This window comes from Sapajus apella, unplaced genomic scaffold (assembly GCF_009761245.1).
Source record: "Sapajus apella isolate SASKATOON/1434 unplaced genomic scaffold, GSC_monkey_1.0 scaffold294, whole genome shotgun sequence".
Taxonomy (NCBI): Eukaryota; Metazoa; Chordata; class Mammalia; order Primates; family Cebidae; genus Sapajus; species Sapajus apella.
Genome location: NW_022437234.1, coordinates 93,363 through 114,747, shown reverse-complemented (window position 1 = coordinate 114,747; position 21,385 = coordinate 93,363). Strand labels below are relative to the sequence as shown.

Genomic DNA, 21,385 nt, shown 5'->3' with positions numbered 1-21,385 from the left:
CAGGTGCGCGCCACCATGCATAGCTAATTTTTTGTATTTTTAGTAGAGGCAGGGTTTTGCCATGTTGGTTGGCCAGGCTGGTCTTGAACTCCTGACCTCAGGTGATCCACCAACCTCGGCCTCCCAAAGTGTTGGGATTACAGGTGTCAGCCATTGTGCCCGGCCAAAAGCTGCCTTTAGTATTTTGGGGTAGGCCCCACAGGAATAAAAAAACACTGGGTAGGGGTAACCCTGTCACCCCTGAGAGTGACCCAGGGGGAGAGAGGCCACCTGAGGGGAAGGAAGTCCAAAAGGGACCCGCCGTAGACTCAGGGCAAAGGAAGCCATCAGGGCTGGGACCTGTGGGCCCCGCAGGAGGAGACGTGGGTGTGGTGGGACTGGCTCCAGGCACTCAGGTGAAGGGCAAGAGGGTTGGACACGAAGCACAAAGCTGCTTGGGTTCCTGCTGCTTCTTGTTTGCCTCTTTCTGCTTGTGCTGCATCATCTCCAAGTCCCTCTGCTTGCAGGCAGCAGCAGAAAGCCCATCATCTGGGTGCTTTCCTTTACCCAAGGCATGCTCTGCTTTTTCATACTCTTCTGACGGGTTCCCTTTCTAGTTACCACAGGTCATGGTGATGGCAGCGTCTCTGACCTGCCTCCATTGCATCCCCTCATTCTGTCCCACGTTGCAGTGAAGTTAAACTCTTTTACATGTTTATTGTTTGTGTGTGTGCTCATGTATTTACACGTATATATTTCATGCATAACTGATTGATATCCTATCGCAAGAGTTTTATATTTCAGTATCATCAAATCTATCGTTATTTTCCAGACATCAGCTGAGAAGGTTTTTAGGAATTGGTTGATTCATCCACCTTGAATTCAGATTTTTCACCTGAGGCTGAATTACATTGGAAGGCCATCACCTTTTCAACTGAGAATTGTCAGAAAGTGATGAGGGACGGGGATATCAAGAGTCTGGGAGGAGGCTAAATCCCGTCAGCGTATCTACTCGTGGACTGAGAGAATGATAGGGACATAAACAGATATTCCTGATGGATCTCTGCTTTGGACATGGATTCCAGACAGCAAAATCCTCCACTGCAAACCCCTCGGGGGTCATCTTGAGTGAATATATATATGACTCTTGAGAATCTTGATCTTCCTTAAAGAAGAAAAAGAATAAATAGACAAAACTTAAAAGAACATTTATAAAGCAATTTACTTAAATTATAAGAGACTGAAAGCCAGGCTTTGAGGATAATTGAAGAATTGCATTAAAAAGGAATCAATATCTTTCTGGAATCTGTCCTCTCCTCATCTTATGAGTTGTTTTGCAAAGGGGTGGACAGTCTATCTGTCACTTTCTTGTGGATTTCTTGTAGCATTATCCCCAAGGTCAGGATTTTATCCCTCTCTTTGAAGGTTTATGTTTTTTCTTTTCACACAGCCTTAACTCACCAAGACATTTAGAAGCAATGACAGAGGAGAGCAGGGACTTTAAAATGTCAGGTCTTTCTTCCAGCTTCTGAGATCACGGCATGCCCAGCATGGGAGCAAAGGTATCCTTCTGCATCCTCACACTGAACCCTTGGAGAAGGTCAAACTCTTCAAGAAAAGAGGGTGGAAGGAATGAACAGTTGGTTTTTATATCTTTTTTAAAAAAACTTTTTCTTTAAATGTTCTTCTTTCCTTAAATACTCTCCTATCCAGCCGTTGGTTTTTAAAAACCTGCTTCGTGAGGCCCAAATTAAAGGCATATTTAAATAGCATTAAAGAAAACCAGAAAAGGGGAGCAGACACCCACGTTCCCATTCTCCTAACTGGACATCATGCATTTCTCTGCCATCTCCCGTGGCCTTTATCCCTGTGCATTCACATTTCCTCAATTGTCAAATCACCTGCTTCCTTGCATTGCTGTTTTGACGTTTGTTGTCATTCTGTTTCATGATCCTTATGTGGAGCTGCATTTCGGGGCTGGGACTTGGATGGTTTCACACCATTGGTCTGTGGTCCACTGGATTTACCCTGGGATGCAGCAGCTAAAGGAAGTGAGGTAGCTGCACAGAGCCAAAGCAGATGGGCCACGTTGTGGCGTGGCTGTGTCGCAGGTCGTGGCCCCTGATGAGCACACAGATGTTGAGGATGCTACTGGGAAGCTATAGTTCTTCGAGAAACACTAAATTCTTACCACACCACTGCCCAGTTATATCATCATTCCTAAATAGTATAATACTTTTTGGGCTTTTGTTTAAGAGAATGTTTACAAATGACATGTGTTCTTAGACCACACTAGTAGCTGCCGAGCCTTTCTATAGAGTGGAGGGAGGTAGGAGGAGAAAGCAGAATGATTGCCCAGGCATCTGTAAAAAGGATCTCCATTGCCAGTTGCATAGAAGAGGTGTCTAATTCTAGAAATGTGCTTAGATTTTAGTGTTTATTCACTCACTTGGCAATGGTTTTATTGAGTATCTACCATGTGAATGGTGTAGTTTAACACCCATTTAAAACTCTACATGTTATTTTATTTGCTAATATGTTTATGATTAGGATTCTTTAGTCAAAAGTAAGTTGAGTGAGTTAATCTGAAAAGCACTTCATTTAAAAGGTAGAGGAATCAGAAGTGATCTTGGAAGGTGCCTTTGATGGGAACAGTATTTAATACTGAAATTGAATTCTGAGCCCTCTAGCAACCAAGAGAAATTATTGGATTATTTCCATTTTACTAGAGAAATCATAGGTAACTTCAGGAGAGGTAAACTTCTTTATTGGTGTTCAATTGCAAGAGGAAAGCATCCTTGCATTTCTTCACTGTCTCTTTCCGTGGAGTCTCTCACCATCTACGGTGTTTTCTAGTTTTTGGTACATCTGTGATCAAGCCAGAACAATTTCTCACCTTCCTGGTCAACTGAGAGCGGTGTAGATAATAAAATAATCATTTGCATAAGTAAGTATGTTGAGATGTGTACTTTCAGGGACAGAGCATCACGTGCAAAGGCCTGAAGTGGAAAAGAGCTTGGAGTACTTGATCCCGTAAGAAAGCTCAGGTGGCAGGGCAGGAGATGAGGCTGGTCAGGCATCTGGGCCAGCCGTACAGGCCCGAGATGCACTGTGGGGAGTTTTATAGCAGAAGCAATGAGGAGAGTTTGGAGAAGGGAACGGCCAGAGTCCACTTATATTTTATAAGCATCCTCTGGCTGCTCTGCAGTGACTGGGATGAGAGAGGAGGCTGGGAAGCTGCTGCAGTTAGTGGTCCCTGTAAGAGGTAATTAACACAGATAAAAACGGTACAGATGGAAGGAGCTTGGAAGACAGAGTGCTAATTAGGGTTTTACTTTTTCATGACATTAAAATATGCTACTGGGGCAGAGTCCGCATCACCAGTTTCTGTCCTCCCTCAAAGCAGGGCTAAATGGGAAGGGACTTTCCAGTCCATGTGGCTGGACCCAGCACCTGCTCGGGGTTTAAGACTCTAACAGACTTTCTCTTGTTTGCATCCTCTAAGGCCCGTGTCCTCTTTAAAAACCCTCCCGCCTGTCTTAGGCCAAGATGTGGGATTGGCCTGGTGTTATCCGAACCCCCTTAAACTGCTGGGGAGAGGGCCATGGAGACAAGCAGAGAGAGGGTCATGAATATGGAAAGATCAGGATCTAGAGCCAAGCCCTGCCTTTCATCCTCTTTGTGACCATGCATAGGCCCTTCACCACCTAGAATCTTTCCTCCTCTGTGCAGTGGGAAGAATAAAACGTGGCATCATTGCTGTAATTTTGCTGTTACTAATGCCAACCCCTACTTGCCGAGCACCTCCTGTGCGCCCTGCCCAGTGCAAGATGCTTTGTGCACATCTTCTCCTTGGTCCTCATTCAGTTTGCATGACAGCTCCATGAGCAGAGGCGTTATGGCCCCTTTTAATAGGTGGGAACACTGAGGCCAGAGAGGTTAAGTAACTTGTCTAAAGTCTCATTAAGCTAGGAAGGGGTTGAACACTGTTTGAGCATGGCTTTCTAGCAACTGTGCCTTCCACTGGGAAACCCTTTGAAGGGGTCCACACCCTAAGACACTACCAGGTTACCCTTTTCATTTCGGTGCTTTGCAGTGCTTTAAGGCCCAAGATTTAGTCCCCAGATGATTGGAAGACAGAGCCAAGATTTGCCTAAACTGGAAGCTTTTTGGAGCCTGTGGAAGAAAGCACGAAGGAGGGTGGATCTCTGTACCAGAGCGGTCACTGCCTTGGGAGAAGGACGATGCGAAGCCTCCACCCAGCCCCATCCACTTTGTCAGGGGAATTCAGGGCCTCTGTGGGCCCAGAGGGCATAGTGCTTCCCCCTGCAGGTAGATATAGGAACTACAAAAGGGATAGAGGCATGCCCCAGGGGACACCCTGGCCAAGAACCATGATTGTCCGTGAATAAAGACACACTGCCTATGGCTTCAGGAATTCCATTTTTCTCTAGTCTAGGGAATAGTCTTAGATGAATGTGTGCTCCAAGATGGCACGTACAAGGATGTTCATCGCAGGTGATGGTGCTAGCAAAAAACGAGAAGCAGCCTAACTGTCCACTGATAGGAGAGAGTTCAGTGGTGGTGAGTCCCTTCCAGGGAATGAGTTGTAGTGTGGGAAGAGATCAGCTTCATGTCATTGAACTGACAAGAAAAGATCTTCAGAGTACATTTTTAGCAGGAAAAAAGATGGCGCAGAAAATGTTGAGTTGCGAGTTGATTTATGTAATCAGATGATAAGCTGGTGTATGTATACAGACATGTTTATGAAGTACAAGAGCAAGTCAGGAAGGGTGGACACCACTGTGCATCAGTGGTTACCATGGTGGTGGGTGGAGACTTCCACTCTGGGTACTGGGTTCTCTCCAGGAATAATACCTCACTTTTTTGTATCTCTTACCTATGTTCCAGTTGCTAAACATTTTTTTTTTTTTTTTTTTTTGAGACAGAGTTTCACTCTGTTATCCAGGCTGGAGTGCAGTGGTACAATCTCGGCTCACTGTAACCTCCGCCTCCCGAATTCAAGTGATTCTCCTGCCTCAGCCTCCCAAGTAGCTGGGATTACAGGTGCCTGCCACCATGCTCAGCTAATTTTTGTAGTTTTTAGTAGAGACGGGGTTTCACCATGTTGGCTGGCTGGTCCTGAACTTCTGACCTCAGGTGATCCACCTGCCTCGGCCTCCCAAAGTGCTGTGATTACAGGCGTAAGCCACAGCGCCCAGCCGCTAAAACATTAACTAATTTAATCATCAGAACTGCCCTGTAGATAATACCTTTGTTAGCTCATGTTTTTTTTTTTTTTCCCTGGGAATCTGGGGACACAGATTGCTTAAGTAACTTGCCCAAGGTTACTGTTGGCAGGTGGCAGAGCTAGGATGGAATTCCTGCAGCCTGACTGCAGGGCTGTGGCTCTTAACCATACTTTCTTCGCTTGTCTCTCCACATTCCATGTGTATCTAAGGTGTTTATGCTCACATTAAGGTGGGGAAGTGTGGTCTGCCTGACTACTGGTCTGAAAGGGAACTGCTGTTTCTGTGCCCTAATCTGAACAGATTCCTGGGGGCTATCTGGCATATAGAAAGCTCATTCAATATCTTGTTCAATGAATGAATGAATGGATGATTGGCTAAACAAATGAAGAGGAGCAGGGAGAGGTTCTAAAGGAAACAGAACATGTAATGTGCCTCAAGGACCTTGTCTTGTAAAGATAAGATCACGAATGTGACTCAGAGCCTGTGGTATAGATGGCAGCACAATCACAGAAGTGCGCTGGATGCTCCTGGAGGACGGAATCAGCCACAATCTGGGAAGCCTCTCTGGAGGTCGCGGGAAAGGAGCTGAGTGTTGAAGGCAGAGCAGATATGAGGAAATGTGGATTATAGAAGGATGTTCATTAAAAAGAGGAAAGTTGGGGGACACATGTATTTGTGTCCATATAGATTCAAGGTTTAGAGAATTTCTGGGGCTTCTGTTTGGGAAAAGGAGCTCAGAAAGGGAATTAGGATGCATTTAGTACCTACTGTGTACCAAGTACTGTATAAGCAGTTTACAGAGTCTTAAATCCTCACAACCGTTGCTTTTATTTTATTATTGAGACAGAATCTTGCCGTGTTGCCCAGGCTGGAGTGCAGTGGCTCGATCATAGCTCACTGTAGTCTCGAACTCTTGGGCTCAAGCAAACTTCCCACCTCAGCCTCCTAAGTAGCTAGGACTACAGGTGTACAACATTATGCCTGTGTACTTTAATTTGTTTTGCAGAGGTAAGGTTTCACCATGTTGCCCAGGCTGTTCTTGAACTCCTGGCCTCAAATCATCCTCCTGCCTCTGTCCTGCAAAGTGCTGTGTTTGCAGGCGTGAGCTGCCGTGCCCAGGCAACTGTTGCTTTTTAAATGTAGAAACAGGCACAGTGGATTTAGGTAATTTGCTCAGTGTCACACAGCAAGTCATCTGCAGAGCCAACCCCTGAACACACAAAGCCCCAGCTAGGCAACGTGGGGCTGGGAAGAGCAGGCATGCATCATTTTTTCCTCCCTTCCGGGTCACTAACCTGGGTCTTAGACCAGTTCTCCTTCCTGTTGTTCAGTCTCTGTTTCCAAAAAGAGAAGACCTTGGCCTTTGAGGTCTGCACCCTGAAATAAGTTGGGTGACTCACCATTATATGTCCTCACTTGAGACTTTTCTGGAACACCTCAGCACAGCGATCTGACAGTCTGATGACCTTGAGTCCACCCCATGCTTGCCTTTGAACACAGGAGCGTATGTGTGTCTGCCGTGTTAACACATCCCATTAGTCCCCTACACCGTGACCCTCTCCAGTCTGTTTCTCACTCCTCTGCTAAGCAGAGAATCATGTCAGCCTGGCCTATGATTTTGGGGTTTCAGAGTTGTCTCCAAAGAGCTGAGTGAAGCATATTTGCCTCCTGAGAGCATTTGTCCAAGTAGCAAGTTATTAAGTTTGAAGACATACACATATAATTTATGTTTCCATAATCATAACATTCTGCCGGAATAGTCATCTGGTGATGGATAGTATCTTAGTCATGCCATCTGCTGGGTCAGATCGAGATTTCTCTGTGATCTGAGTTGGAATGCCCCAGGGTCAAGCTTCACCAGTAAACGTGATAATGAGCATGGGAACACAGCACTGTGATGACCATTCCAGCAGGCGGTGGGCTCCCCCCGGGTCTCGCAATTTTTTGTTTCAGCCGTAGCTCATTGAATTCTTCAGTGACGGGCATTGTGCTAATAGGGCTCCCCTACATAAAGAGAAAGGAGAATGATGGGCTTCATTTTGCAGGAGAGAAAACAGATGAACAGAGACGTTTGGTAACTTGTGTGAGATGGCACAGCTAATAGGCCATTGATTCAGGAAGACTGGTGGATCCTGCAGAACTGTCATGGCTGGAAAGGGGTGTGGTTGATGGAGAGTCACCAGTGTGCCGATGGATGTGTTGGATGTGACTTACCACCTGCAGGCAGCTTCCACAGCCATGGCCTCGTCACAGGGGCAGCCCTCTGGCCTTCAAGTCCTTTCAGAGGTCTCCTGCTGCTGCTGATAGTGCGGAGTTGGGTGTGCATCCTTCCGTAACTGAGATGCTCCAATTGTCCTTCTGATGTTTTCTTAAACTCTGTGGAACCTCAGAGCCCCTGGGCTCTGGCTCTGGTTCCGTGACCTGGTAGCACCACCAGCCAGCACAGTTCAAGTGCTCACTCCTGGGATGGGCGAAGCTGAGGACAGTTTTCCAGGCCCAGAAGTCAGGTGCCCACTAGGCCCAACCCTCAGCCTGCCTGGCGTCTATCCCTGGGTGTCCCAGAGCCCCTGATCTCTCTACTCTAATGACCTGTGACCACCGCGAAAGCAAATATAGTCTTTCCTTCTATTCTAAATCCAGCCCTGAACCAGAAAGACATAGAAGTCTAACTTGGAACAGGATCTTAGCAAACAGGCAAGACCAAGGCCTAGCAAGGGGAGAAGCAACCCTAGTAACCACCAGCAAGCTGGTGGCACGACAGGGACCTGCTGGGTCTCTGTCTCACAGGCTCAAGCTCTGCTGGCTCAGGCTACTTGCTCTGTAGGCTGCTCCGGTGAGGGAAGTAAAACGATGGTCTTGTGCCCCTAACCATGGGTGAGGACCTTGCGCCCCCTCGGGTGGCCTGAGCCTCAGGGATCAAGGTAGCAATGGTGGGTAAGTTTGAAAGGCTGGCAGAGTGGCTACAGGGAGAAGGCATTACCAGCTTCGTTTAGGAAATAACTCTTCTGTTTAATGATGCCCTTTAAATAAGCAAGCAATGGTTTGTAGAAATGGAGACAAGAAGACAGTAGGAGCAGAGACCGTCCCTCTCCCCTTCCCTGCCTGACCCACACACACTTCAGTGGCATTAAGCAGCGATGGGTGGAGCTGCTCCTGCAGGATTCTCATGGCCACTGCACCAAAACCATATCCCCAGAGCCTGCATAGATGTTGACAATCTGTCTCAGGAATCTTGTTTATCAGTTTTGCCAGAAACATGAAAAAGCAGCAGAGGATGGTGATATTCTTGCTGTCCAAGACCCGTAAAAATCCCATGTTTATTCCCAAAGAATAATTATCAGAGATAGAGAAATGGTCTACGCTTGAGTGGCTGTCCGAGTTTCTAATCCCCATCCCTGTAATGGGGAAACTGAGGCAGAGAGGGGAAGGAGGCACAGGGCTGGCCTCCTGCATCCTGGGCCGTGCCTCTTGTACTCCTGTACCTTATGTGCCCCTTCCCTTCTTAGGGCTTCAGGGTCCCCTTCTGTAAAATATCGGGGACAGGCAGCACGTGGGAGACTCAGTGTCTCGGCCCAGGCCCTCTCCAGTGCTAGCTCTCCATGGTGTTCTCATCAAGGGCATTAACCTCCTCCCCGTTCTCAAGGTTGCTACTGGCCTATTTATAGAACTGACCAAGAGGATTCTAATGTTGCCGGCGGTAAAGAATACAAATGATGCTCTGCGCATTGTTCTTTATTCTTTCCTTCGCTTTTTTTTTTTTTTAAACTCCTTGGTCAACGTTTTTCTACCGCATGGTTTCCCATCTCCATGCAGACGTTCTGGGGGAGCGGGGAGTGGGCTTTGCCATTTGCTGAGCTCCTACTGTGTGGCAGGAAGGCTCTGAACTTCATGCACCTCGTCTCATTTAGCCCACGCTGCCCTGGGAGGTGAGCATTGTCCTTCTCCCCAGTTCCCACAGGCCGCTTTGCAAGGGGAAGCAGCTGGCCCAAGGACTCTCCACCGGCAAGCCGTGGAAGTGCGGCTGGAATCCCGTTTTCTCTGTCTCCACGATCCATATGTGGTTTTCCATTTGCACCCTTCTGTTCCTGAGCCGAGCATACCCTTCCAGACTAGATGTGGGTGCAGGAGAATGCCTGTGGATGTTAATTGTTTCTTTTGAGGGTGATATGTACTTTCTTAACCAATCAGGTAGTCTTTTTTCAGGACCTACTGTGTGCTGGATGGTACTTTTATCTCTCACCAGGCTGTGAGCATCATTGAGGACCTACTGTGCACCAGACGATGCCTTGTATCTCACCAGGCATGTGTTGTGAAGACCTTCTATGGACTTGGCTATGCTTTGTTCTTCACCACACACAAGTGTCATAGGACCTACTGTGCGTAGGACAATGCTATGCCCCTCACCAGGCTCAAGTGTCATAAGGACCTACTATGTGTCAGGCAATGCCTTGTCTCACCAGGTGTGTGTCATGAAAACCTATTGTGTACCAGCCAATGCCTTGTCTCTCATGAGGCTTAAGTGTCCTGAGGACCTACAGTGTGCCAGGTGATGCCTTGTCCCTCCCCAGGCATACGTGTCATGAGGACCTGATGTGTGCTGGGTGATGCCTTGTTTCTCACCAGGCTGCAAACTGTCATGAGGATAGGCCTAATTTGTTTCCTCTAGGCTTGGCACACAGTAGGTGCTGGGTCAGCCCTTGTTGAATGAAAGCTGTGGTGTAGTCCTGAAGAGGAGCAGAGAAGGCAGGCCAGTGGAACAGCACTGGAGCAGAGACCTGTGCCCTCATGGAAGAGGGAGCAGTGGGCAGAGAGGAGAGGAAGAGGAAAGAGGGGTCAGGAAGATGGCCACGGAGGATGTGGCGGCCTCAGAGGCTTCTGCCGACGTCTCCTGTGCCCTGAGCCACTTTCCGCTTTGCTCTGGGAGAAGCCACTTGGTCTCAGGCTTTCTCCATCCTGCATCTTCACCTTAGCAGGGACGTGATTTTCCCGAGTGTTCTGCCAGGGGAGCCCTGGGGAATGATAAAAGAGTACTGTAAATCTTACCCCACTCATCTTTGCAAAAATCTTTTCTAAAAGCAGAATTTTGGGGAGACGCCATCTTCTCATGATCCCTCCACTGGCGACTGGCATTTAGCTGTGGAGCTGAGGACCTGGGTGCCCCCTGGCTCGCCCTTCTCTGCTGAGAGAGACTCAAATGTCAGAGAGTTGCCTCTTCCCGCAGGCCTTGCCTGGCCAGAGCCCCCTCCTGTCTTTGAAAGCTCAGCCCAGGGTCTGGTTTGTCTACTGAGAGTGTTGGGGAGTCGGTAGAGCTGTATGTGCAAATCGGGGCAAGCTTGGGGGACACAGAGAGCTAAGTGTCCACTCCCCTTCTTAGGCATATCATATATTTCTCCAATGTTGAAAGCAATGTGACCTCCTTGTGGAACATTTGGAAAATATTGAGAAAGAGGAAGAGCAAAATAATAATCATCTGTAACCCTCTCACCAGAGAGCAGCACTGCCAGCATCTCGGCACATTATTCTTAGCTTTGTTTCATTTTGTTTTTCCAGTATGATTTTTCTCTTAACATAACTGACTTCATACTGTAAGGCATGATTTATGGCCTTTTAACCCCACTTAACAGTAAAATATATCACATTTCCATGGCATTACAACCTTTGTAAATATGATTTCAATGGCAGCATAAAATTTCAGTATCTGTGAATCCATCATTTATTCAAACAGCCAGATGGTGCTGCTATAACAAAATACCATAGCCTGGCTGGCTTTAGCAAGGCGCCTTTGTCCTCAGGTTCTGGTGAGGGCTCACTTTCAGACTTGAAAACTTCCATCTTCTCATTGTGTCCCAAATGGAAGAGAGACCAGAACTCTCTCCCTCTTCCTGCAAAGCCACTGATCCCATCATGAGGTTCCCACCCTCACGGCCTCATCTAACTCCAGTTCCCCTGCAAGGCCTCATCTCCAAAGTACCGTCACATTGAGGGTAGGGCTTTGGTGTACGGATCTGGAGGGAAACCGTTCAGTCCCTGACACAGGCTGTGTTGATTAATCCTAGTACTTAGTGACTGTCCGTTTGGGTAAATGTCTTCATCTCAGCTGCAGGTGCCTTGTGGTAAAGCAATATAGCAGACCTCAGCTTCCACCCCAGGCTGTAGAGTTTGGGCTTGCCCCTCCACACAGTGGTTCCATCTGAAGACCGGGAAATGTACAATAAAGGTGTTGTCCACACTCAGAATTAGTTGCTATGAAAAAGAAACTTTTTTTTTTTTTTTTGAGATGAAGCCTCACTCTGTCACCCAGGCTGGAGTGCAGTGGTGCAATCTCAGCTCACTGCAACCTCCGCCTCCAGGGTTCCAGTGATTCTCCTGCCTCAGCCTCCCAAGTAGCTGGGATTACAGGTGCCCACCACCATGCCCAGCTAATTTTTATATTTTTAGTAGAGATAGGGTTTTGCCATGTTGGCCAGGCTGTTCTGGAACTCCTGGCCTCAGGTGATCTGCCTGCCTCGGCCTCCCAGAGTGCTGGGATTGTAAGTGTGAGCCACTGCACTTGGCTGAGAAAGGAACTTCTTACTCACTGTGTGGGCAGGCAGTTTCCCTCCTTTTCTTCATCTGACGAACAAGATCCCCCTTTCCCTCTGTAATCCCCCTCCCCCATTGGATTTCATGAAATCATGCCTATCAGGTGCAGTGCAGCGCGGCTGACACGTACAGGCCCTTTATAAATGTCAAGCGATAGCTATAACCATTGTTTTTATCTGTCGACTCTCCGGCCTGGTATTTCATCAGGGTCCCCAGGACCACACCCGGGTTCAGTGATTCTCTGGGAAGGCTAACAGCGTTCAGCATATGGTTGTACCTGTGGCTCGGGTTTATTACAGCCAAAGGATAGTGAGCAGAGTGAGCAGGAGGGAAAGGTGTGTTGGGCCAAGTACAGAGGAGACCAGGCACAGGCTTCCACAGGTCCCCTCCCTGTGAGTTCCACAGTACATGCTCATTCCTCCACTGCCCAGTGGTGACAGAGGTGTGGAATGTTGTCTGTGAGGGGAGGTCATTAGAGAGCACCCATGGTTTTTATTGGGAGCTGGTGACATAGACCCTGTCTGCTCGGACCTACCTTCCAGACTCCCAGGGGGAAAGCGGCTTGAGCATAAACCACACCGTTTATAGACAGTCTAAGCACACGAACCACATTTCTCAGTTAGGGAATAGTGGGGACACTCGAAATCCAAGGTCCCAGATGCCAGCCCAAGGCCGGCCCTGCACACGAGCCTGCCTGAGGATAGCCGTCTCAGGCCCGCGACTCAAACCCCTCTACAGAGGTATCCTAAGGGATCCTATTTCTTGTATTTGGACCACTCCAGGATAGGGGTGGGACAGATGCTCTTGTTTTCATGGGACAAAACTGAGGGCTAGAGAAGGAAAGGGACTTAGGGGCTGTCCTCTTCTTCCACATGGGGCTCCTGAGAAAAACCAAGGCCTGGGTCAGGGGAGGGTGTTTCTCAACAGCCCCAGCACCTGCCTTCCTCTAACCTGTGTGTCCCTCTCTCCCCAGGCTCTGAAGGGCTCCAAGAAGCTGGTGCTGTCTGTGTACTCAGCAGGGCGCATCCCCGGGGGCTACGTCACCAACCACATCTATACCTGGGTGGACCCGCAGGGCCGCTGCATCTCCCCGCCCTCGGGCCTGCCCCAGTCCCACGGCGGCACCCTGAGGCAGCAGGAGGGTGACCGGAGGAGCACCCTGCACCTCCTGCAAGGTGGGGATGAGAAAAAGGTGAGTGGGGCAGGAAAAGGAGGCTCCTTCGTTCCAAACCCAGAGCAGCAAAGCTGGCTGGAGGCGCCAGGAAGAAGCTGGTTCTCTGTCCAGGCTGCCTTCCCGTGCGTCTGTACTGAAGGGTGGTAGTTTTGCTTTTCTTTTCTTTTTGACCTATGTGGTATCTGTTAGGATACAGGCTAAGCTGCCACAATAAAAGAGCTCAGATGCTGTGATTTCTTTATATATTGGTTTATTATTTTTTTTGAGACAGAGTCTCACTCTCTTGCCCAGGCTGGAGTGCAGTCGCGCAGTCTTGGCTCACTGCAACCTCTGCCGCCAGGCACAAGCGATTCTTGTGCCTCAGCCTCCTGAGTAACTGGGATTACAGGCCTGCAGCACCATGCCTGACCAAATACTGTGATTTAAATGAGAGGGGTTTTTTTTCTTTCTCCGTCATGTAACCGAATAGAGGGACACTGTCATCTAGGGGACAGTTTTGCTCCAGGCCTTATACTGGGACCCAGATTCCCTCCATCTTCCATCCCCCAGGGTGTTGCCTGTTCTTGTGGTTGAAGCTGGGCCACATCAAGTCCCTATTCTAGCTCCCTGGAAAGGGGAGGAGGGGCATCTCTTTAAATTCAAGATCACCCAACTTCCCACTGGCCCAGACCCAGGTGCATGGCCACATGTGGCTGCCAGGATTGTGGCCAGGATTGCTGTTCCACAGGGAATCTTGTGCAGTGTAGATCTTGGGTGTAAGGAACAGAAACCAGCCCTGGCCATTTCACGGAGCAGGGATGTACTGGAAGGAGGGGGCCTGTCCCAGAATTGAAGCTGAGAATCTCAGGGTGCAGCCTGTAAGAGGAGGATGTCCACAATTCCGTTCTCAGTGTCCTTCCCCTGAAGATTCCCAACAAGGGAGCACCTCACGGCTGGCAGGGATGTCTGGGGACTTTGATTGATAGGACCACCAAGACTGTAGCCGGTGGGGGAGGGGTGGTTGCTCAAAGCACCATGGAGTGTTCTAACTTGCAGAAGGGGGCAAGGACACCAATGGATGTCCCTGGTGGAGCCCCTTCTCCCCCAGACCTGCACTGTTTCTTGAAACACAAGAAGACTGGATTGTTCCCCGATGTCTAACCCTTCTCTCTGCGTGCTGTTTGCATTCGCCCCTTGGTTACTCCTGGAACCAAGAATGTGGCTGCTGCAGGCGGCTCCCTGGCATGTAGGACCTTGACACTGACGGCCGGGAGGCCTCATGGCTTGGGCTCCCAGCCAAGTGCCTTCCCTCTGGAGACTCTTTCTCAGCTCTCCTTTTCCTGCCGATAAGACCGTAACATTTATTTAATGTGTTTCGTGTTCTTTGCTCAAACGTCAATATGCAGGACGCCGCAGACATCACAGCAGCTTCTACCGGAGGCGAGCGGCAGTGAGTGGCTCGTTGGTATGCAATGCGGCAGCCCGGACCGCGTCAAGGTTGCCAGGGCTGGGTGGGCTCGTACGCCCTCCCCACCAGGGAACGTGTTCTCTGGCAGTCTTGAGAGAATGCTGCCAGTGGGACTGAGTCACGTTCAAGGGCAGCCGTCTAGTGTTGGGCACCGACCTTGCTTTACCTTTTTTGGTCGTTTTCCTGTACAGGGCATGGGGTGAGTTGAGCTTATCATTGATAGAGCTTGTGTGCCCAGCCCTGTGCTCACAGCGTCTTCCTGAGTCCCCCTCAAAGCCACCTCGATGGGGGTAGGTGTTGTCATCCCCATTTTACAGATGAGGAACCTGAGGCTCAGCACTGTGGCCACCACGACCCAGCCAGCAAGTCTCCCAGTGTTTACTGAGCACCTGGGTGCCTGGCAGTGTTCTGGGAGGTGAGAATGAAGCAGTGAACCAGAGCGCTGAGGCCCTGCTCTGGGGAAGCGTCCAGAGAGTTTGGAGGTGGTGGGAAGCGTGAGACGGTAATCCAGAAATGAGCACTAGCGAACAAGATAAGATAATGAAGATAGTGCAAACTGATGGGAGGCAGTGAAACCAGGAGCAGGGTAGAGTGCAGGGAGGGAGGGGCTGTTTGGGGCGAGGTGGTCAGAGAGGACTTCTCTGAGGGGATGGCTTCTGAGCTGAGACCTAGAGAGGGAGAGGGACCTGCTGTATACCATTCAGGGACTGAAAATCCCAGGCAGCAAGGACAGTGTGTGCAAAGGCCCTGAGGTAGGACTGAGGCCAGCGTCTGCAAGGATTGAGCAGATGGGAGGGTGGGGGCTGGGTTAACTGCCTCTGGGAGTCTCAGAGTAACTCGTATAAGATCATGGGACCGGGCACAGTGGCTCACACCTGTAATCCCAGCTCTTTGGGAGGCTGAGGTAGGAGGATTGCTTGAGCCCAGGAGTTCAAGATCAGCCTGCACAACACAGTGAGGACCCGTCTCTACAAGTCATTTAAAAAAAATATAGCCAGATGTGATGGCATGCGTCTGTGGTCCCAGCTACTTAGGAGGCTGAGCTGGGAGGAACACCTGAGCCCAGGAGGTCCAGGCTGCAGTGAGCTGTGATTGCCCCACTTCACTCTAGCCTGAGCGACAGAGTAAGCTTCTGCCTCAAAAATTAAAAAAAAAAAAAAAAATGCAGAGGTGGAGGCTGCATGAATCGTACTCCAGGGAGGTCTCAGAGACCACAGGAGGCAGGAGACACCCTGAACCATGCCAGAGAGGCCTTCCCAGATTCTGCAGCCCCAGACTGGCGCACCCACCCTCCTCTTTGCTCCTCCTCTTCCTGGTGCAGTGTGGAAAGCCCATTTCCTATTGGGAAGAGGCATGGGCTGATGTCTCTGGATCCCTGGCTGCTGGATCTGGAGTAAGGGGCCTGGTGGGCTCTGATTCTCTTCTCTCCAGCAGCCTGGTCCCATCTTCTGATGGTCTAAAAAGCCATGACCAGACTCTTGGACCTGTAAACATAACCTCCACAGAGGAGGTGCCTCTCTCAGGATGTGGATTCTCAGGGCAATAGTGACATAAAAATCACACATGTAGCCAGGTTACCCCTGAAAATCCTTATGCCATCCACTGAAGCTGGTTATGCTTTATAGCTCTTTTCAGGAGCGTCCTCCTCTGTGCCATTGTATGAGAACTGTCCTGTGATGCTGGAGACAAAGAACAGAGGGAAGAACAAATGTGGTGCTCGGGGAGTCAGACCCGGCTACTCTGAAATCACTGTCAAATCCTCAGACGTGAATGGGGCAGGTGCAGAGCGCTCAGGGTACAGCTTCCCGTGTCGTACTAACCCGCGGCCTCTACAGCTCTCATAAACTGGAATGGATTTGTCGTGGGGGGTTAAGTGGGATAGCGTCAGCGTGGCAGGGATGGTAAGACCTTGGGTCCCAGGCGGCCTGAGTTCAAACCTTGGTTCTACCTCTTGCTTTTAGTTTTTTTGGATATATACGCCCAAGTGGAATTGCTGGACCATATGGCGGTTGTATTTTTAATTTTTCGAGGACCCCACATGATGTCTTCCCTGGTGTCTGCTCCACGTTCCGTTCCCACCAGGGGTGCACAGCGTTCCACTTCCTCCGCATCCTGGCCAGCACTTGTTATTCTGTTGTTTTGATGGTAGCTGTCCTCGTGGGTATGAGGTAGTGTGAGTTTTTTCCTGATGTGTCTTCGCTTTGGGCCTTTATGTGATGCCTTAGCAACGTGATGACAGTGCTGAGGGTCCCAGCAGGGACTTGGTGGTGTTCAGGGGCAAGGTCAATTCTGCCTCTTTTTAAGCTGTTGATCCTAACCATTCCCCTGTTTCTCCTCCCCAGTGTGAGGAAGCAGGTTTGTGGCGCAGGACTTGTTCTGGCACATTCCATGAGGTATAAATGTGATACATGTCCTCTGAAAGGGACAGTGAGAGTGCTGTGGTATGTAGAGGAGGGAGATCCTGCCCACCAGAGAAATTGGGTAAGGCTTCCTGGAAGAGGCAGCATTTTAGGTTTGGACATGTGGCAGTAGAAGGGAAGGATGATCCAGACAGAGGGAATAGCATGACAATGTCCAGAGGTTAGAGAGCACAAAACGGGTCCGAAGCGATTCCTTTGGCTGTGGAACAAGGTTGGAGAAGTAGAATATGGAGTTGGCTCCTGCAGGCTGAGATGCTGGGCTGGGAATGTGTGGGTGGGGGACAGTTTATTTCTGTAGACAACAGAGACTCGCTGGGCATTCTCTTAAATGGTGAGGGAAGAAGGGCAAAATCAATTCCAGGTTTGCAAAGACCTTTAGCAAGACCATGAAAAAGAAGGTGTGCAAAGCTCATTTTCAAGAGGGGTGAGAGTGTCTAAGTATAAACACAAAGAACTTCTGGAGCCGGTGGTGATGTTTCTTGTTTTAATCAAGGTGAGCTTCCAAGGGGGAAAATGAACCTCGGGGGAAGGTGCCAGCACTCCCTCCCGTGCGCATATTCAGGATGAGATTGTTCTTGAGTTGAAGTGGAGTGAACTCATTTCTTTGAAATGGAGGATGGTTTGAATCCGCTTACAGAACTGGGATGGCAGGAGAGAAGGAAGGAAGACCTAGGGGAGGAGGCTGCATCAGGATGGGAGAGTGAGGGTGTTGCTTTGGGGTCTTTGGGGTGGAGGGAACAAGCATGTTTCCAGACCCTGCTCTGAGGCCGGCGCCCTCCCTTCTCCTCCGTGCCTCCCACAAGCTTGGGAATGTGGTCTGAGCTGCAGGACCGATCACCTGTTCTTGGGTTCTGACTGTGAAAGTGTGGGTGCTCAGCCTGGGGCCATTGCAGAGCATGCAACAGAAAGTCACAGATGGGCGTTCAGAAGAAGGCTTGCTTCTCCTGCCTCTGCTGCTTCCACTCACCACACTTACACTTCTGTCACGCATATTTTTTGGAGATGGGGTTGTTAACCTGGTGATGACACAGCATCAGAGTGATGGAACCACAGCTTCCCAGGGCTTTATCTCTGCACTGCAGTTTTCAGATTTCACCGAAAACTGGTTTTGTAGAGTCATTTGACTGACAAGCCAGTCCTATAAAATACCTACAGATAGTATCATTACTCCCATTTTCCAGATAAGAAAATGGAGGCCTGGAGAGCCTGCATGAATCATCCAGGTCATACAGCTAGAGAGCGGCTGGGACAGGTCATGCTCACATTCTCAGGCTTAACGCCTGGGCCCTTCAGTGTCCCCTGGCTCTGGCCCTTTGGGTCCGGCCCGTGCACAGCTGCAGTGGTGGCTTGGCTCCCTCCGGGTGGAGAGACCACAGAGGCCGCCTGCCACAGCACCAGTCATCTTGGTCAGCATCTGGAATCTGCTCTGGGAGTGATGGGGGGCAGGAATAGCTATTTGTAGAACTCAGATGCCCCTCTCACCCCTGCCCGGTCATTTGCCCATGAACTGTATTGAGAACCTCCTAAGTCTTGTTCCTCTGCAGTGTCCCTGTCCCACAGCCCTTGACTCTGCAATGAGCAGTGAGAACCTGCTGCAGCAGACGCAGCCACTCCGCCAAGCCCATGTGTCTCCAGCAGCCACAGAAACAAAATGGAACCTGCCCTTCAGCTCAGGCTGCTTCAAGCCTGGAACCCAAGGAGAGGGGGCTTTGGGCTCAGCAGCACTGGGTGTGAAGCCTGTTTCTGAAACTTCCTGACTGTGTGACCTTGGGCAAGCCACTTAACCTTGAATGAGTCACTTAAGCTTTCCCATCCTTGATTGGAGGATGGTCACACCAGCCATGGGAGGCTGTTTCATGGATTAATAATCAAGGCTCATAAGCACAGAGCACAGCGCCTGGATATAGCGATGAATTCCAGCAACAGCCATCAGTCACTGAATGCTGTCTAGGTATAGTCTCTTTCCCCCAAAGCGTGTACGTTTGAGTGCTCTGTGTACTGGCGCTACAGCAGTGCTGTGTACGCTAAGAGTGCTCTGCATACCGGGGATACATCAGTGAACAGACAAAGAACAGACCACACCTTGGCCACTGTCAAGGGCTGACACTCCAGTGTGTTGTGGGGGGACCATGAGGGGCATGAGAAGAAACAGTATAGAGTTTATTGTAAAATGGGGGAACTAAGCAAGGAAAAGGCATGGGGGCATGAGAGGGTGGTGTATGCATGGGGCAGTGTTAGAGAAGGGGCAGGGAAGGCCTCACTAAGAAGGTGACAAAAGAAAGGGTTTGGGCCAGGCGCGGTGGCCCACACTTGTAATCTCAGCACTCTGGGAGGTCGAGGCGGGTGGATCATGAGGTCAGGAGTTTGTGACCAGCCTGGCTAACATGATGATATGCTGTCTCTACTAAAAGTACAAAAATTAGCTGGGCTCGGTGGCACACGCCTATAATCCCAGCTACTTGGGAGGCTGAGGCAGAAGAATCGCTTGAACCTGGGAGGCAGAGGTTGCAGTAAGCCGAGAGTGTGCCACTGCACCCCAGCCTGGGTGATACAGCAAGACTCCATCTTTAAAAAAAAAAAAAAAAAAAAAAAGAAAGGATCTGGAGCTAATGAGGAAGTGATTGTACATGGATCCGGCCCATCTGGGCAGAGTGCCCCAGGCGGCTGGAGGCCTCAGGCAGGAGAGCAGGGCCTCCGGAGGAACAGCGGCAAGACCTATGGGATTACAGAGGAGTGAGGCAGCAGGCACAGGCAGCCAGACTCTGAGTGAGATGGTGCCATGGCAGAGCTTTGAGCAGAGGAGGGATCTGGTGCAGATGAGGGTCCAGCCAGACTGCCCAGCTGCTGGATGGAGGGTAGATGGCAAGAGCAAGGGTGGAAGTGGGGAGCCCTGGCATCCTCATCTTTACAACAGCCCTGTACGGTGCTATGAGTTAGGGGTGCTTTTGGCTGGGGATCACAGAAGGCCTGTATTGCAGGAGCACACACATTCACGTGTTCACTGCTCTCTTCGGAAGCGTAGGGCTGGGCAGCCCCAGCTGTGGTTTGCCAGGGAGTGAGTCTCTCCTTGCTCCTGTTGTTAGCTCTTGCCTTGGGCGTGTTGCTTCACAGCTGCAAGATGGCAGCCACTGCTCCTGCCATCACAGCCTTTCACAGCTGTGCCCAAAGCAGAGTGGGTGGAGGGAACAGGAGGCCCTTCTCTTCCTGTATTTCTGTCTTTTCAGAGTGGGGGACCTTACCCAAAATCCCCTAGCAGACATCCCCCACCACCCCTCTTGGCTAAAACTGGCCTAGAACTACCTGCATGTATTCCAGTCCCTGGTAGAGGGGAACGGATGACCTAGACTGGTGTCATCGCCTGGAGCTGCTCCGGTTGCCTCTGGACATAGTTGAGGCTCCATGTCAAGGCAGGAAGGGAGATGGCTACTAACTTGGCCATGGGCAGTGCTGGCCCCAGGCAGATGGTACAATTCTCATTTTATAGATTGGGCAACTGAAGATCTGAGAAGCAACAGGCTTATCCTAAGGGTGCCCAAAAGTAGGGGCAGAATCAGGACTTAAACTCAGGCCCGTGAGAAGCAGTGTGGTGCCTTGGTTACATGCCCAGGCACTGCAGGCAGGCCACGCTGCTGGCTGTGTGAATCTCAGACCCATCATTTCACCCCCCAGTGAGAGTCGAGCCTCAGTTTCCTCCTCTGGAAAGTGGGAATAACAACAAAACCATAGAGGAGGAGTGAGGATTCAATGAGGTAATTTGTGTAAAGTGCTTAGCACGGCGCCTGGGACATAGGAAGCACTCAGTACATTTAGTGATCAATTTCATGAGTTATTATTCTATTAATATTATTAGCAGTAGTGTTGTTGGTTTCACTGGGCCAGGCTGCGTCTCACAGTGTCGTTTGCTTTCCCACAGATGAATTCCGTTTCGTGCCAAATGCTGGTTGAATTTTCAGCAAGTGATTGAGGCAGATTACCCTGTGCGTGATAGAACTGTCATTACAGTTCTGTGATAAGGACTCATTTTATTCTGATGTAAAGAATTTATGGGGAGGTGGCGGGGAGGTGGGGAGGTTTGTTTTCATCCTTGGTATTCAGAGGAGGCTGCTGCAGACATGGGCTGCCATCTGTGTGTTCCTGGGCTTGGCTGCAAAGACACCCAAGCTCCTCTCGGCTCTCTCCCTACCGAGATCTTCATGTCCTGGAGCTGCAAGGGACCTAGGTTGGGGTGGCGGGGTGGAGTGGGGTGGAGGACTGACTGCAGGTCACCCAAGGAGCTGGGATCCTGGGTGCGTAGACCTCAGGCCAGGCCTGGCTTGTGCCAAGCCCTTAAGGTACAGCATGGAGGAGGGGGCCCTTCTGGGCGTGGCAGGAGTGGGGGTCAGGGCAGGAGCTGCCTACTGTGTCCTCAGCCAGCCTCTCTGCTCTGTCCCTGGTCTGAACCTCACCTTTCTCCCACATCACCACATCGTAAGACACACCTCCTCTCATGGGGGAGCTCCAGATCCCCTCTCCTGCTCCCTGTCCCCAGGAG

General features: G+C 50.2%; 1 protein-coding gene across 5 annotated transcripts in view; it reads left to right on the top strand.

Moving 5' to 3' along the window:
* LOC116545586 (whirlin) overlaps positions 1-21,385 on the top strand; it is a 104,926-nt gene that overhangs the window by 14,092 nt on the left and 69,449 nt on the right. For all 5 annotated transcript variants that reach the window (XM_032272125.1, XM_032272124.1, XM_032272123.1 and 2 more), the window contains exon 2: positions 12,787-13,005. In XM_032272125.1, coding sequence (XP_032128016.1) covers positions 12,787-13,005 — 219 coding nt within the window. The remainder of the gene's footprint in view (positions 1-12,786; positions 13,006-21,385) is intronic.